Source organism: Pinus tabuliformis, chromosome 8, assembly GCF_031772625.1.
Source record: "Pinus tabuliformis cultivar Carrire ecotype Pingquan chromosome 8, CPIR1, whole genome shotgun sequence".
Classification (NCBI taxonomy): Eukaryota; Viridiplantae; Streptophyta; class Pinopsida; order Pinales; family Pinaceae; genus Pinus; species Pinus tabuliformis.
The window spans coordinates 1,348,295,510-1,348,312,635 of record NC_142294.1 but is presented as its reverse complement, the minus strand read 5'-3'; the positions used below and the strand labels follow the sequence as shown (position 1 = coordinate 1,348,312,635).

Below are 17,126 nucleotides of genomic sequence, written 5' to 3'. Positions count from 1 at the left end.
AAGTCCACTAGGTACAAAACGGCATTGCAAAGAAATCTGTAGAAGGGGAGCCAAAACTCTGTTCTTTAGGCCCTTTGTGGTTTAAAATTGGAACTTTCCTGTCGCTATAAAATTCATCCAATAATTCTTGTCTCTTTCATAAAGAAACTAGTTGAGTCTAATTTCCATGTTCAAACTAGCCTCCCATGACTAGATGAAGAAGGTGTCATTTAGTTGTAACATGTGGCCTTCCTCAACAAAAGAGAGTGTTGTCTCCACCAACACAATATCTAAGAGATATTGATATGATTCCCTCATCTTTGACCTTAAGTACAATGTTTCTTACAAAGGGGAAGGCATGTTAGGGTCATACCCTAATCCCCATAGATAGGTTGTTATGTATTGAAGTCATCTCTAGCAATAAGTTTGATGTAGTAGATATAGTGTAAAAAACATATTTTAAGAAGGCTTACTAAAATTTTCTATCTACAAGAAAGTTCTCAAGGCATGAAATAACAACTTTTAAGAAAACTATAATTGTAAGAAGGATTATTACGAACTTCCACTTTTTTTCTAGTCAGATTGGCACTTTTTGTTACTCTTGTAGAAAAAAAAAATACAGATACGCTGTAACAACTTTTATTTTTACATCAATATAACAACAATCGTTTTTTTGTTTGACATCGAGTTACAAGATCATAACAACATTCTTTATAGTATAACAATATTATTTTATGTTGTGAGACTCTGAATTACAGACAATAATACCCTGTTGCCTTGCTTATATGGATCAAAATTGTTTGCATTCAACAATAGCAGTTTTCTGAAAAATCACCAAAAAATTCATCTCAGAGAAAATTAAAACAGATATACAACAAGGACTGTTAGTGCCCTGAAAATCTGAAAATTAAAAGGATATAGAGAATGAGAAATCTATTAAGGGCTAGATTCTCTTGAAGAATTGTCCATAAGTCTAATTGATGCTCTGAGAGAGTAACATTACACATGTACGTGAATTGGAGATTAGAGAAATCATGCTAGATGAAGAGAGTGAGATTCAATAATAGAGTTTCCCTCCCATTCCTCCAATGATATGTGACCAGGTTCAAGAGATAGAGCTCTCTTTGATAAATTATCTGCTACATTGTTAAATTCCCTATAGATATGCCTGAAGGAGATGACCTAAATGTGCTCTTTCAGTTCTAAAATTATATTTTTCCAAGCTGATAAGATTATGACACCTAGTTGTGCTTGGTTTGCTAACCATTCAATGACACATCTTGAATAACCAAAAATTTAAATGTTGTTTATACTTTTATGCTTTGCTAATGACATCAGAGCCCAAACAACAATTAGTTCAACTTTGGTGTTCGTCCCGAGGCTAATCCCATTTTTTAAGCGGATTGATTTTGATTTTGTCAGTGTTATCATCCCTCCACCTCCACATAAGTTGTCTTGAGCTGCTCCATCAAAGAATCCAACAAGAAGATCGTTGGATATTTGAGGGAAAGGAGGTAGTCTACGGGACTTGGTTTTTTGTGGAGGTAGATAGTCCCTAAAAAGAGAGATGATTTCAGAGGCTTGGAGAATGGTGGAGACACTTGCATTTCTGAATGTAGTTCTATTTCTATGCAGTCAAATTCCCCGAGCCATAAAAATAGGGAGAGCTTGGATATATTGGAATTTCTTTACCCATAAGAATAGCATATCCTCAAAAGAGTTACAATGAGGTTTTCTCCGATGTTCATGGTTTGGAGTACTAATGAACAAATTTCCAAAGAAGTAATACAATTTACAAAAAGATGATCTATCGATTCTCCGCTCTACTTGCAAAAGCTACAGCCATTTGGTCCCATGAATCCCCTTTTTACTAGGTTATCCCAGGTTAAAAATTTATTATTGAGGACCAACCATGAGAAACACCTTAATTTGAGGATGTGCCACTTCCATATGAGGTTTTTCCACCATCTCGGCCTCTAGACGATCTCTGAGCTAGAAATCGCTTCATAAGCAAGGTGACTGGTTATCTCACCAGATTTGACATCCCAACTCCAAACCAACTTATCTTTTAAATTGCAAAGTATCACTCCATTGAGGTTCATCTTCTTTATAAAATAGGTTCATTCTAATGCTAAAGGACCCACCATTCCTAACTTTGTTGAGGACATCCAATAATTAGCAAAGCACTGTTGCAAATGCAAATTTTTTACATTAGACAGATAGTATAGCCCTTTGGAGTGTAAAATTTGTAACAATTCCTTTGATAATTTGTATAGACCAGGACCCCCTATGAAGGGATCTTTTCCAAGGATTATATGATTTCCATCCCCCACCTTCCAAGCTAACCAATTGAAGTGAGAGGGGAAGGCATCCATGAGGGATTTCCATACAACAAATACTCTTTTATTAGGATTCCTTACGTGTTTTCTTACCCAATCCACCAATGACAGTCTATTTAGATATTTTTCTGTTAAAGTTGAGCTCCATAGGCCTTCCCCAAATAAGCCTCTCCATAAAAATTTTATAGCTAGGGATTTTGCAAACTAGTTCAAATTTTTAAATCCCCATCCTCCGTGAGATTTTGGGGTTGAAAGAGAGGTCCATCTTGTCAGATGAAAACCTTCTTTGTTGTTTTTCCACAACCACAAAAATTTGAACATTAGTTGCCTAATAGAAGTGAGGATGGCATTAGGAATCTTGGATAAAGCTAGCTAATAAACAAGAATATTTTCCAACAACTTCCACTTATTGGAAAGTTCCTATCAAGTTAAACAAAATTGTATAAGAAAAAGAATGTAATAAAGTTCCTATCAAGTTAGACAAAAACCATATAAAAAGAAATATAATAAAATGCATGCCAAATAAATTGTAATTGAAACTATTCATAAAAAAACAAGTGAATACATCATTTCTATTTTAAATATTAATATATTTAATCATTTTCATTGTATTTATTAATAATTTATTAGTAATCTTAAGATATTTTATAATTTTAACTATATATATCTTAAATTTTATAAGTTCACAAAATTTTAAATTACAGTTATGTGTTGTTTGAGTCAACATTTACGGAAGGGAATTAATCATCTATTTAAAATTAAAGTTATGTGTTGTCTGAGTCTACTTTAAGGAAGGGAATTAATCATCTAGCTTTTGGGAAGTCAGATAAACCTTGTGACCATCACTCTCAGAAGAGTGTCATATTAGCATTGTTGCAGCCTTTGCTTTCAAAGACAACATTCACCTGTTTATTAGTGCCTTGTAAATGCTAAATAACATTTATAATTCACCCATGTGGGATAATCACTCAGAGAACTCCTTGCCGATATTTACAGATTAAGATTATTTACCACTATACTACAACAATTGGGATGCAATATAAATTACTCTCTAAAACTAATTGGAATTTACCACGACTGGGAAACCAATTGGAAATTGCCTGTTTACATTAAAATTAAGGTACGAATAGTAACCATGGACTCAGATGCACGGATGTCAGCATTAACATTGAATTTACAGAAAGAACTCGAAACCTCATAATCGTGTTATATCTCATCACTACCCAACTTGTGATGAGTCCCCTCATCTCTCTCCATTATTATAACTAACCTAGAAATCACCAATAGGTGCAAAGGAACGTCGATAGGAGGAGTTGGGGAATGTGGAACGCAATAATCAAGTGAAATATGTGGACAATAAAATACAATTGAAATTCGAGTTTCTATATATCTTCTAAAGAATGTAGCAGGAGGTTAAAGTTAAGAAGAAAGTTACACTAATATAAATGTCCCAAAAGAATGGCATAGTAATGATAGTATCCCATATGACATTTGGGAAGTGGAGGAAGTACCAAGGTGGTATAAGAATCAACCAGTAACAAATATGAAGAGAGTAAATGAAAGAAAGGAAGCCCTATGCACTTAAGATGCATAAAAAATGGATCCATGAACTCCCTCATGCACTAGATCAAATAAAAAAATTATAGAGGCCAATAATGAGAGAAAACCTGAGAAAGAGATGCTCATTTGAATATAACACTAGGCTCACAAGCATCTTTAATCAAATTTGGCTACTCTATGAAGTTGCTTTGAAATTTAGGTATATTTTTTCATTGTATAAATATAACTTATCAAGTAATGCTCAAGTCATTTCATAAGTTAAAATAAGAATCTCATAAAAGTAAGACTCCTTTAGTAGTCAATTTTTCCTTAAGACTAAGTGAGAAGTTGAGAGATCTAAACTCTCCCAATTTTGTATTAAGTTATATAGGTATGACTGCAACCCACAATTATTATTAATACAACTATAATAATTACTATAAAAAACATTCAACACAAAAACAACTAATAATTTTGACCACAACTTTTTTTATAGTTTTCATAATATGTTTATAGAACAACTTAGATCTCTAAATTTCATTCCTTTTTTTAATAAAATTTTAACGACATTACCTTATTCATAATAAAGATGATGAAGAGAATGACAATAATTCTCAATTTTTAATAATTATTTCATTTCCTCCATTATAACTTTGAAACAAAAATTTAATATTACTTCAACTTTGTTTTAAAATGTTTCCATAAATTTAGTTTTTAGTTATTATCTATAAAAAAATTTCTTTCTTTCTTAATTTCTGAATTAATCTTCATGTTTTTAATCATTGGCTAGTAATGGGTAATGGAATTGCCAAAAATATCAAGAATTTCAAAATTTTATGTTACAATGTTACTTCAAAACATTATGGATATGTGTTGATTTTTGGTACCATGTTCAAGGGAAATGGACAACAATAAGCATCATTTGAAATCCCTACAACAACCTATTTGTCCATGGCATCATTACAAGAGTAAAGAGCAAACATTTTCTATAGTAGGCAAGTAACAATCTTAATTTTAGCTATTACGATAGTTGAAGCTAGGGTGATACCTCAAAATCATGCACAAAAGACTTGCAAATGAGACAAGTTGTTAAATAAATTGTGTATAATCAGACAAGTTCACACCTAGAGCCTCCAACATATGCTTTAGCCAGAGTTAACAACTATGTGGGGTTTTCCCTCCAAATCGTTTCATTACATTGAATGGAAGAAATATAATGAAAAAAATGTGTTTGACCATTGCTTGCTCATTAATAATCCATGAGTCTCTTTGTTTGACCTTTGGCCATACAACTATTGATATTCACTCGTCTTTGATTTCAACTTATTTTCTTATCATTTCAACATGAAAAGTTCAAAAGGGAAGCAAATGCGGTGGGAAGAAGATGAACAAGAACCCCAACAGGTGATAACATGTCCTTGATAGATTCATTGTAAACCTCCAAATACGATAGCCGCACAACAGGTTCGCTATTGCGACTTTGCTTCCTAAGCTTTGCAAACAAATCCTCTGTAGCAAAAACCATCACCCCTAGATTCTTAACAGTACCTAACATTGTGTGTGTTTTCCCTACCCTCGTTTCCCTATAGAAAAATATAGATGTGTTTCTCTCTTGGATAACACCTTCAATAAGCTTTGTTGAACTGCATATTCTCACATCAAAAACACAAAATGTCCACAAGTGTATGCTACATATCAAAATTAAAATATATCGAGCATGAGAAACTGAGCCAAATGTGAACTAACATACCTAGTCATATAGACGTCTTCTTTCTCTGTAGCGTTAGGGAAGAGTGAATCAAATGAATAATGTTGGCCATGAAGCCTCTTCAGCCTCAGGTAGTCATTCTCAAAAGTGAATTCAGTGAGGTAAAGGTTTGTGTTGTTAACAACACGAAAAAAACTGTGGGCGCCTGCTTCAATTTATTTGTTGGACAGAGGTCACACTCTAACATAAACCATAATTCTTTCCACCTACCCATCTTTAGCAGGGGTCGATGACTCAATCTCCTTTTTACCTTTCATAGGAATGGGCTTCACTTCTCTTTTCCCATCTATGATACTAAAACTTCTGGGAACAATTGATGGTCATTCCTTTATGCCTACACCAGGGTTTGGGAAAGAAAATTCTTCTGGTAGGTTAAATGTGAACCTTGAATTCCCCAAATTGCTAGAACTGATATGCTCATCCACAAGAACAACAACCTTTTCCTTTGTTTCTTTACCCCAATTATAAGTACTTGAAACCCTAGGTGGTTTTGACACTACTATATGCGTTTGATTTCCTGCGTTTTTCTTTTTACCCCTCGACATATTTTCTTCATTAGAAGTGACCTTGTGCGTAGGATGATCGTGCATTACTCTCCTGGCTGGCCTAGTTGATTTACTTACTTATGGAGTGTCACTCTATTTATGGCCATTGATTCCTTTTTGCGCATGTATTGGATGAGTATTTTAAGCTTCTCCTTGAGATTTTGATGAGGATTTTGTGCAAAAGGACTCACCCGGGTTCGAGTTGAAATAGACAAATTTGTCCTTCATGACAAACTGTTCACATGCTAGTTGTGTTGTGTGCATCATGAATATTGTGGTTTTTTTGTGAATCTATGTTATGGGACTATGTCCAATACATATTTGTAAAGGTCGTGTTTCATCCCTCTCTTGTTTTGAGGTATGCAACTAATAGAGATTGAATATTTTATTGCATGCTATATCAACCCTCTTTAATTATGAAGTATAAAACTCGCAGGCATTGTGCAGAAAATTTGTTATAACAATAGCCTGCTAGAAGAGAAATCTCATTCGAATTTCCCTGATCAGAAGAATCCAATAAGAGATGGTTGAGATCTTCCAAATATGACCTAATATTAGGTTGGTCAAATGCATAAACATATTTGACCCTTGGCAGGTTGCACCACTGACATACTCAAGAAAGAAGGTTTCAAAATCTGACCGCTTGTAATAATCCTAAAAAGCAAAGACATTTGATGGGAACTTACATGCTTGGAAACCTGGGTGTAGTCATAGAAATTATTATGATGGATGGATGAAAACAAAATGTGAATATCAAGATCAATAATCAATTAAGTTAATGTTACCTTGAAGGTACAAAGGAAACTCAAAAAGTATAAGTGGATGTGTGTTGTTAAGTTGTGTAAGGCCATCTATTCTCAAGATGACATATGAAGTGACAATAATGATACTGTGAAGACTCTTATCCTACAACTTCTAGGAAATATTTTAAGATGGTTATCATTCTCTCATCACAAGTTTATTTACAGATATATATGAACAACAAAGTTCAATATAGTAAGATTAAATTGAAATTATGTGTCCACAAGAGACCAAACTAGACCAAAAGAACTAAAGATTACATCGAGAACTAAAAGCCTAACCAAGATATTGAAATATTCATATTTCAAATACTAACCAGACATAGGCATTTTGAAGGATTTATTATGTGCATTCATAACCACGAAGTTGAATGGCTGGACCTCATTAGATAATTCTACCCTCTATTAGTGGGAATCCAACAAACAACCAATGTCATCGATAGAAAGTGTATTCGAATAGTATTTCAAGGTATTTTAGCGCACCAGAGGGGATTCTAAAGGTCTAGAACGAACTACATTACAATCTTATGCCTATGTAATGTTGAATAAGGTTTATATCCATACATCCCATCACCTATTTGGAATAAGATAGGAATAAGATCTAAGTGGCATATTCATAACTATTTATATACAAATTTATAATGTTTAATAAGCATTTTATATGGTGTCGTAGAGCTGGGAAGTTACCCTCACCAAGCAAGTGACTTTTTAGCTAAATAATCCAAAGTAGAATTATGAATAGAGTGAACCCAAGATTGTTGGAGATATGAGATGATTCTGTGATATTTTTTTCCATAATTATGTGCATGTCATCACTTCCATATGAGAAACAGAAAAGAAGAATAAAGAAAAACTACAGAGAAGAGAAAAGAAACAAAAGAAATCAAAGAAGAATGAACAGCGTAAAAATCTAGTGAACCATCTTTGGGTTGGAAAAAATTAAAAGAATGAGCAAATATGGAGTCAAGACTCTCTATTGCACATATATTTCATCAAAATGGTTACAGTAACCTGTAAATAAGTACCATGTTCATTGTAAGTAATTAGTGGTTTAATCAAATGATATTGGGTTAATATATCAACACTTTATGGCTTTAAATGTGCATTACTTGGTCTCATTGTTGTGGCCATTGTCCTCATAAGGGGTGTATCGTGGACTGTAAGTTAATAGTGTATATGTATTTTTATAAAACTGAATGGGTAAATGCAGTGAACGTAAGCCTTAACATTTCATTACCAGAGGAAAAAAATCTCCTTTTTTTCCTTTTTCGGCTTGATCTTACAATTTCGTAGGATATTTGTAGAAACAATAGTGATTTTTGCTATCTATAAAATATGAATTCAATATACAGAAATAGAAGTATATTGTCAATATTTTTTATGATTTTCTCAGTGGTTCATTCATTGTTAAAAAATATATAGCAATCCAAGATCTGAGAAATTTAAGTGTTTACAACTCCAAACAGTAGAGTAACATAATTATCGGAACAGATCATAAGTACAAAATTTTGATTGATGAAGTAGGATTTAACATAAGCTATAAGAGGGTTATAATTGGTTTTGCACTCATTCATTTTATAACAGCGAGGCAATAAGCTTTACGACAAATACATAAAACATATAAGCTCCAATGTATACCTGGCCCTGAAATAGAAACATGTTCGTTAGCCCCATGTTAAAAGTAAAAATACATTAATTATATTCATGTTTTAGCCCCACGCAAAGCCAAATATTGTTCCAAATAAAATAGAAAGAATTTGGTGTCCTTCCCACCTTTGAATACAGAGTATGCTGGAAGTTTTTGGCAGCTTCCATCTGAGATATCTCGGTGTCAACTGTGTTGACCAACTCCAACACCTCAGGAGTGCTAACGAACCAGAGAAATTTATCCACAAAATTAAGGGAATTTGGGGAATTTAGTTAAAGCAAAAGAATTAGGGGAATTTGGGGAATTTAGTTAAAGAAAAAATAAATCATGAGTGTAGGGGATTTAGTTAAGTATTGTCAAAGAATAGCTGTGTTGAGCAGAAAAAAGAGGCAAATTAGACTCATTTTTAACCCGTGATACAAAGAATTCATTGAAAGTTAGCACAAGTTCATTTATTCAACAAGGGATAACCCTTTGGTGAACCAGGGGCCGTCATTTTGAATTTCATCCGTTTCAAGTTTTATTAAACGCTCGACTCTCCCAACCTACTCTTTCGTTGCTTGCAAATGCGTAACGAACGACTTCAGGAGCCCTGACACGAGCTCCTCCCTTTCACTACCGCTAGAAACGAACAACTCACACCTATTGTCCCAGGTTCGAACCTCAGCATGGAGTCATCGCATTTCAAAAATTGAAAAGCTCTCAAACTTCTCTAATGAATAAAACCCTAACTGTCCAATCAGAACCTTAAGTTTTGCATGAATAAATACATCTATCTACTCTGAATTTCAACACTTACTCACAGATCCTGAACACAATAGTAAAACCTTCACAAAAAAAATAATTAGATGAATCTTTAATAGAAATTTCAAATGCACCTTGTATGCTAGGGTGAGAGTTGAAAAGCGACATAATCTAGGCACGTATCTGCCTTCATCTCCACTCGAACTGGAGCTCTCGTGGGACTGTATCCCTGCAACTTTAAAGCATAGACTCTGCAACTGCTAATGTCACCATTACAAGAGCTCCAAACCTTCAAATCGATAAGTGTGTCATTAAAGAGCCTCCGACTGTGATAGAGGTCGATCTGATGCTAAAAAAAACCCTGCTTCTATTGTAGATTAAATGTCGAACAATTTGAAACTCATCAAAGCCGATATAACATTGTGACCCAACTGCCTTTTGCTCGGCATTTGGCAGATCTCACTGGCATGGATTGGCTTTTCACTTTCCATTAGATTATCTGCTCTGATTTCCCTCACCACTGGCGAGATCAGAGTCTGCGGTGAAATCATATCCAAACCCCAAAAATGGAACCTGGCCGGAGAAATTATAGATGAAAGGCCCAACGATTAGAGTCCACGTGGCAATCTTTTAATTCGGAAGAGGACGGAAAAAATGGAGAACGGTGATTGGTTGGGGTGAACAGTGTCTGCACACCCCAACGCCGCAGAGAGAACGCCTATCAACCTAATTACTTTCGCAGTTACTATGTAGGATAAAGTACGCTACTCTTCCTGAATCCTTTGGTGACTCCTGAAATTTTAGCTTATCTTTGTTATTATAATTCTTTTGACCAAGGTGAACAATGTAAATCAAGTCAAAGCAAGTGAAGATGGCGAAAATAAGTGTAATTATTAAATCTCATAAAAATGGACAGTTATAATCAATGGCTGTAACTTTTGAGTATTAAAGATTGATCGATCAAATTTAAAGGGAAAAGTTAAATATTATTCTAATAAGTTATTAGTTCTTTTAGGTTAACCATTTAAATAAGTTATTAGTTCTTTTAGGTTAACCATTTAATTATGTTAGGTTTTTTATTTGAGAAAGAAAAGGGGAAGTTGAGAGTAATAATTATTTTATTTTATAAAATGCTTTAAAATTGTTTTTATTTGGTTAAGTGTTTGTTTTTCTAGGACGTAAGGAAATAAGTTAATAGTAGAAGATTCAAAGGCATCTAATGAGAGTGAAACTTTGTCTCCTTACGGACCACCAACGGGATAATTCTAAGTGGCATGGTTTTCCTTATCTAAGGGTAATGAGACAACCTACATGCACCTATGAAGATTGTCCTCACTATTAATTTGACATGAGTTATGATAAATTTTTCCACTGTGTAGAAAATGTTATATTATATTATTCTTTTAAAAAAAATCTTTAATTTTAAACTAATGTTGTAAAACTTCTATATCATATATTTATTTTCTATCATTTTTTAAAAAGAATAGATAAACATTACAAACATACCGTTGATTAATACAATAAAATGATATTCAACTCAGCGAAAAAACTATCATATAAATCTTAGATGAAACAATTTAAAATTTGAGAAAACATAAACTCTTTAAAAACTTATTTAAAAACAATCAACAATTCTACTTATAAAAAAAGCCAAAAGATATTACAACTAAACTACATATTGAAAAATATTCATTCTTGTTTTTATTTATGTTTTAATATACTTTTGTTAAGTCACTGCCCAAACATCTATGTTTTGAAATTTTGTTCAATGATTTTTTTTTTTTGTCAAATCTTAATTTTTGTTTTTTAAAATGAGTTTTTAACTACATATATAGATTTAGTAGCTTAAAAAACTCTTAAAACACTCAAATTATGAAAAATTTACAACTCAAACTTATAATTCCAAAAAACTCCTACCTAACAATTTAAACCAGAAAATAAAATATACATAAAACTTTCCAAATATACCATAATCCTTTGTTAGTTAATATATAAAATCAATCACATTAAAATTATATATTATTTCACAATACTTATTTATTAAAAAATATAAAATTACAAATAATTTTCACTAAAGCCCAATAAAATATCGGGTATTAATTTTTACTCACACTAACCCCAAAACCAATAACTTCAGTATTAATTTTTTTAGTCCATTCTCTATGCTGCAGTAAAACACTTAACTTGTCATATTTAATTAATTAAAACCTTCTCAAGGAAGGAATCCGAGATATGCAGATCAAACGAGTACGAACGAAACGGTTTGCTTGCTCACTTTAAAATTGAATATCAACTTTGTGAACGATGGGACTCCGATGCAACGGCCTCAGCGTCATTATAGCACTGAGATTGGAGAGAACTTGAGAAGCCCATTTCGTGCAATATCTCATCACTGCCCATGCCCCACGATATGATAGAATTGATCGTCTCTCTTAATTAATGCAACTAAATTAATTTCACGGCTCCCAAAATGGGATTAAGTACTCTACTTCTCCCAACTCCCTTCGATGGTATCCCAATCCATTTGAATGAATGAATTTTGATTTTTAGTGATACCAATTGCAAAACAAGGTGAATTTCTGGGGAGTGTTAATCAGTTGTACGGTGTTGAATTGTGCAATAATACCCAAGTGACATTTTTTCAAACTAAATCTCTCAACAAGTGCTTAGAGGCATATTATTGATGTTTTACTTTAGAGCATCATTCTTAATGGGTCAAGTGGGACAATATAACTTATCATTGTGCCACTAAAATGACTCCCTTTGAGGCTGTTTATAGTCAAAATCCCTCATCAATTATATCCTGCTTACCATGAAATTCTTCTAAGATGGAGGAGATACACAAAATCGTCATTGCTCGAGCCAACATTCTATGCACTCTCAAGTATAATCTCATAATGGCTTCAATAACGCTGAAGTATAATGTTGATCAACATCATTCCCAAATGTCATTTTTAAGAAGGGGATAAGTTATTCAGGTGAATGCATGAACATGGGTTACACTTTTGGGCCAAATGTGGCGATGAAATTTCAAAATTTTACTCTTTTATCAAATTAAAGCCATCAAAATTCATATAAGCATTGTAAATTTTGATTCGGAGCAAAAAGACAATTTGTGGAAAATTATGTTGTTTTCCTGATGATATTTTTGCAAAAAAAATTAGTGGTGTATAATCTATCAATTTTCCATTAAATGAAATGCTTGTCCTTGCAAATTTTCACACATCTTAGGAGGTATGTACTGTTCACGTAGCATAATTTAGTTTAAAATGTGTAATTATATATATATATATGATCTACAGAGAGAACTAAGTTATGCATACTAACAATTTGTTTTTGTATGCAAAATTATATATATATATATATATATATATATATATATATTTTAAATTGGCGAAGTAATATTTCAATTGTATTTTGCAGACACGTGTTCACGCGTAAGATTTTTTTCTACTATTTAAATAAACTCAAAAACCAAGAGTATCATTATGAAGAGGACTCGTAAACGAAGATATTTGTATTTTTTGACAAATTTCACTTTGTATATTTTATGTTATTGATTTTTTATTCAACCCCTTTGAAATTGTCCAAAAAATTTTCAAGCATTATGTTAAAATAAAAATAGATAAAAAAATATCATATGAATTTGAAAATGCCAAACTCATATGCCATTGGCTAAAGGATTCCTTCACGAATCCAACATGATCAACTCTGCTACATAAGGACAAATTATGCCCTAAGTCCACTCGGTACAAAACGGTGTTGCAGAGAAATCTGCAGAAGTGGAGCCAAAACTCTATTTTTTGGCCCTCAACAACTCGATTGAGCACTTAAAAAGCTCTTTCAACGCTTAAGGTAAAATTTGAAATAACTCGATTCATGGTTTAATAAACCCTTGATTGAGCTCTTAACATCGTTGAACAAGGGCTCGATTGAGCCCTTTGAACCATAAACTCCTCGTTGTGTTTTTGGCGAGAATTTAAAAAAAATAACCCAATCGAGCTCCTATGTAACTGTGGGTTACATAGGAGCTCGATCAAGGGTTTATTTTTAAGTTCTCAAATAGCTTGATCAAGGGTTTATTTTTCAGTCCTCAAATAGCTCAACCAGGGCTAAAATATTGCTCGATGGAGTTGTTTTTTTCTCCCTCTCAACTTGTGCACTTGCTAAAAAGTGTAACCCATCTTCATGCATCCACCCATTCCTCTATCTGTAGCCTTATAAGAAATCCTCACTTAAAGACAACCACTTCAATATTGCTCAATGGAGTTGTTTTTTTCTCCCTCCCAATTTGTGCCCTTGCTAAAAAGTGTAACCCATCTTCATGCATTCACCCATTCCTCTATATGTAGCCTTATAAGAAATCCTCACTTAAAGACAACCACTTCTAGAAGATTTCTTCCAAAATTTATGGCCTCTATAAAGTTGTAGTGTATTGAACTAATGATTTAAAATTATAACTTTTAAACGAGTCTTATTTCCATGTTCAAACTAGCCTTCCATGACTAGATGAATAAGGTGTCATTTAGTTGTAGCATGTGGCCTTCCTCAACAAAAGAAAGATGTCTCCACCAACACAGTGTCCAAGAGGTATTGATATGATTCCCTCATCTTTGACCTTAAGTACAATGTTTCTTATAAAGAGAAGGGTGTGTTAGGGTCATACCCTAATCCCCTTGAGTATATAGATAAGTTGTAATGTATTCAAGTCATCTCTAGCAATAAGTTTGATGTAGTAGATATAGTGTAAAAAATTATTTTAAGAAGGCTTACTAAAAAGTTCTATCTACAAGAAAATTCTTAATGGATGAAATAACAACTATTATGAAAAGTATAAGTATAATGGTAAGAAAGATTATTACGAACTTCCGCACATTTTAATTCCATGGTCAAAATGGCATTTTTTGTTATTCTTATAGAACCAAAAAAATACAAATACGTTGTAACTGCTTTGATTTTTACATCAGTATAACAACAATCGTTTTGTTGTACGACATTGACTTACAAGATCATAACAACACTCTTTACAGTATAACAATATACTTTTTTGCTGTGAGACTCTGACTTACAAACAATAATAGCCTGTTGCCTTGCTTATATGGATCAAACTTGTTTGCATTCAGCAATAACAGTTTTCTGAAAAATCACCAAAAAATTCATCTCAGAGAAAAACAAATATACAACAATGACCGTTAGTGACCTGAAAATCTGAAAATTAAAAAGATGTAGAGAATGATAAATATATCAAGGGATAAACTATCTTGAAGCATCGTCCATAAGTCTGATTGATGCTCTGGCAGAATAGCATTACACCTGTAAGTGAATTGTAGATTAGAGAAGTCGTGCTATGTAAGAGTGTGAGTTTCAGTAATAGAGTTTCGCTCCCATTCCACCAATGATATGTGACCAGGTAAGAGATAGAACTCTCTTTGATAAATTATTTGCTACATTGTTAAATCCCCTATAGATATGCCTGGAGGAGATGATCTAAAAGTGCTCTTTCAGTTCTAAAATTATGCTTTTAAGCTAATAAGATTAGGACATCTAGTTATGCTTTTAAGCTGATAAGCTTAGGACATCTAGGTTCGAACCTCAGGATGGAGTCATCGCATTTCAAAAACAGAAAACCTCTCAAACTTCTCTAACCAATAAAACCCTCACCGTTGAATCTGAACCTTAAGTTTTGCATGAATAAATGCATCTATCTCGTCTGAATTTCAACACTCACGGATCCTCAACAAAACAATAAAACCTTCACAAAAGAAATAATTAGGTGAATCTTTAACGGAAATTTCAAATGCACATTATATGCTAGGGTGAGAGCTGAAAAGCGACATAATCTAGAAATGGTGCTTTCAGTCCGGCAATAGAATTCTCATTGGAATTGATCCCATCATGAGTGGGCGCGAGACTATATCTATCCCTGACAGGTTCCTTTTTTTCCTCCATGGCAAAGGCTTCTTCACATGGGATAAGTTGATTTTAGGTTGGCAAGGTCCCCTCCCTATATGGAAATCGGCCGCTGAACTGGTTTTGCCGGAGTCACTGTCGAGCCAATGGGACTCGATCAGGAACGTTCTGAGGAGTTGCGGCTTTATCAGATCCATGCCTCAGGATTTCTTGATCTGGAATCTGTCAAATGCTAATACTCAGGTATGTGTAAAGAATATATATGCTGATATGATTGGCTCAAAGCCTATGCTCTCTTATCCCTCTTTCCCACCAGCGTTTTGGAAATCAGGTTGCGCTCCTAAATTCATATACTTCTCGTGGCTGGTGTTTTATAATAAGAATTTGTCCTGGGAGAATTTGAGGAAAAGACAGTGGCATGGGCCGAGCAGATGCCAAATGTGTGAATTAGAAGAGTCGTCAAATTTTTACATGTTCTTCCAGTGCTCTTCTACTCAGCAAATATGGCGAGATCTGGCTTATCCATATGGTTTCCCTCTTCTGCAACACGTTTCTACCCATGCTGCTTTTGATTGGTGGAGTCGGCAAAGAGATTCATGGAGATCGATCATCATTATTGCCTTATGGTGTGCCTGGAGGTGGAGGAATAATAAAATCTTCAATGAAGCAAAGGAGCCCCTCTCGGATATATTGCATCACATTGTTCTCATATATGACTCCGTCCCCAAAAAGCTTCCAAATCTGAAAAATGCCAACAAGAGTGGGCTAACAGATTCCCTCCTTAGGTCCCCGAGGGCCTTCTTCGACGGTGCTGCCCATCAAAATTCATGCGGCTGTGGAGTGGTCATTATTATGGATGAGAACCTACACTACAACCTGTCCTGGAACGCAGGTATGGGTACAAACAGCTTGGCGGAGGCAAAGGCACTCGCTGGACTTCTCGCTTTTTGTATTTTCTTTGACATCCATCCCATTTCAATCTTTGGGGACTCAAAAACCATGGTCGATCATGTCAATGGCAAATGCCTCATCAAATGCCCTCACCTCACATACTGGTTGGATAGAATTATGTTCTTTTGGGGTCAAATGGGAGGGAGCTCCATTCAGCACGTCTGCCGAGCCAAGAACCTGGAAGCGGATTGCTTGTCAAAGGAGGGCCTTCAACTCGGAACAGGATCATGGTCTTTGCAGGTTTTTGCTGGCAAGGAGTCCTTTTCCATACAGGACTTCTGCATTCCGGGTTTTTAATTCTCCTTTCATTTGTCTTTATGATCTATCTCTGGCTTCTCCATTTTGATTTTTGACTTTCCTGTATCTGTCGGAATATGTATGGCTTCACCTATCACTGATTCTCCGCATAGCTGGCGCTGATGTCCCTTGCATGTGTGCATCCCTGAGTTTATTTGGCAATCTGCACAGAAGAATCTCTCCTCTGGTTTTTTGTCTGATGCTTCTCTTATATGCATTATATGTACAATCTGAATCTATTATTACAGACTTAATATAACACTATATAGCTTTTTCTTTCTGAAAAATCTAGGAACGTATCTGTTTTCATCTCCACTCGAATTGGAGCTCTCGTGCAACTATATCCCTGCAACTTTAAAGCATAGACTCTGCAACTGCTAATGTCACCATTACAAGAGCTCCAATCCTTCAAATCAATAAGTGTGTCATTAAAGATCTCCCAACTGCGATAGAGGCCGATCTGATGCTAAAAAGCCCTTTTTCTACTGTAGGTTAAATGTTGTCTAACGAAGTAGAGGAATTTCCCGGACGACCAAAAGTGGCTGGAATCTGGGCAAAAAAAATTCAAAAAAGCTGGTAGAAGCAGTGTTTGAATCGTGTTTTTGA

At 34.3% G+C, this 17,126-nt stretch overlaps 1 protein-coding gene and 1 long non-coding RNA gene across 3 annotated transcripts; one reads left to right on the top strand and one right to left on the bottom strand.

Moving 5' to 3' along the window:
* Positions 1–8,372: 8,372 nt before the first annotated feature.
* LOC149240481 (uncharacterized) lies at positions 8,373–10,076 on the bottom strand. 2 transcript variants are annotated; one of them, XR_016245534.1, is made up of 3 exons: positions 9,497–10,076; positions 8,744–8,827; positions 8,373–8,614 (listed from the first exon to the last, which is right to left on the bottom strand). It is a non-coding gene; the product is annotated as an uncharacterized LOC149240481 (long non-coding RNA). The 2 variants fall into 2 exon arrangements; XR_016245535.1 differs by lacking the exon at positions 8,744–8,827.
* A 5,181-nt stretch (positions 10,077–15,257) lies between these two features.
* On the top strand, positions 15,258–16,520 carry LOC149240480 (uncharacterized). The gene has a single exon (XM_089370186.1). It carries the CDS (start codon positions 15,258–15,260, stop codon positions 16,518–16,520), a length of 1,263 nt encoding a protein of 420 aa, XP_089226312.1.
* The last annotated feature ends 606 nt before the right edge of the window (positions 16,521–17,126 follow it).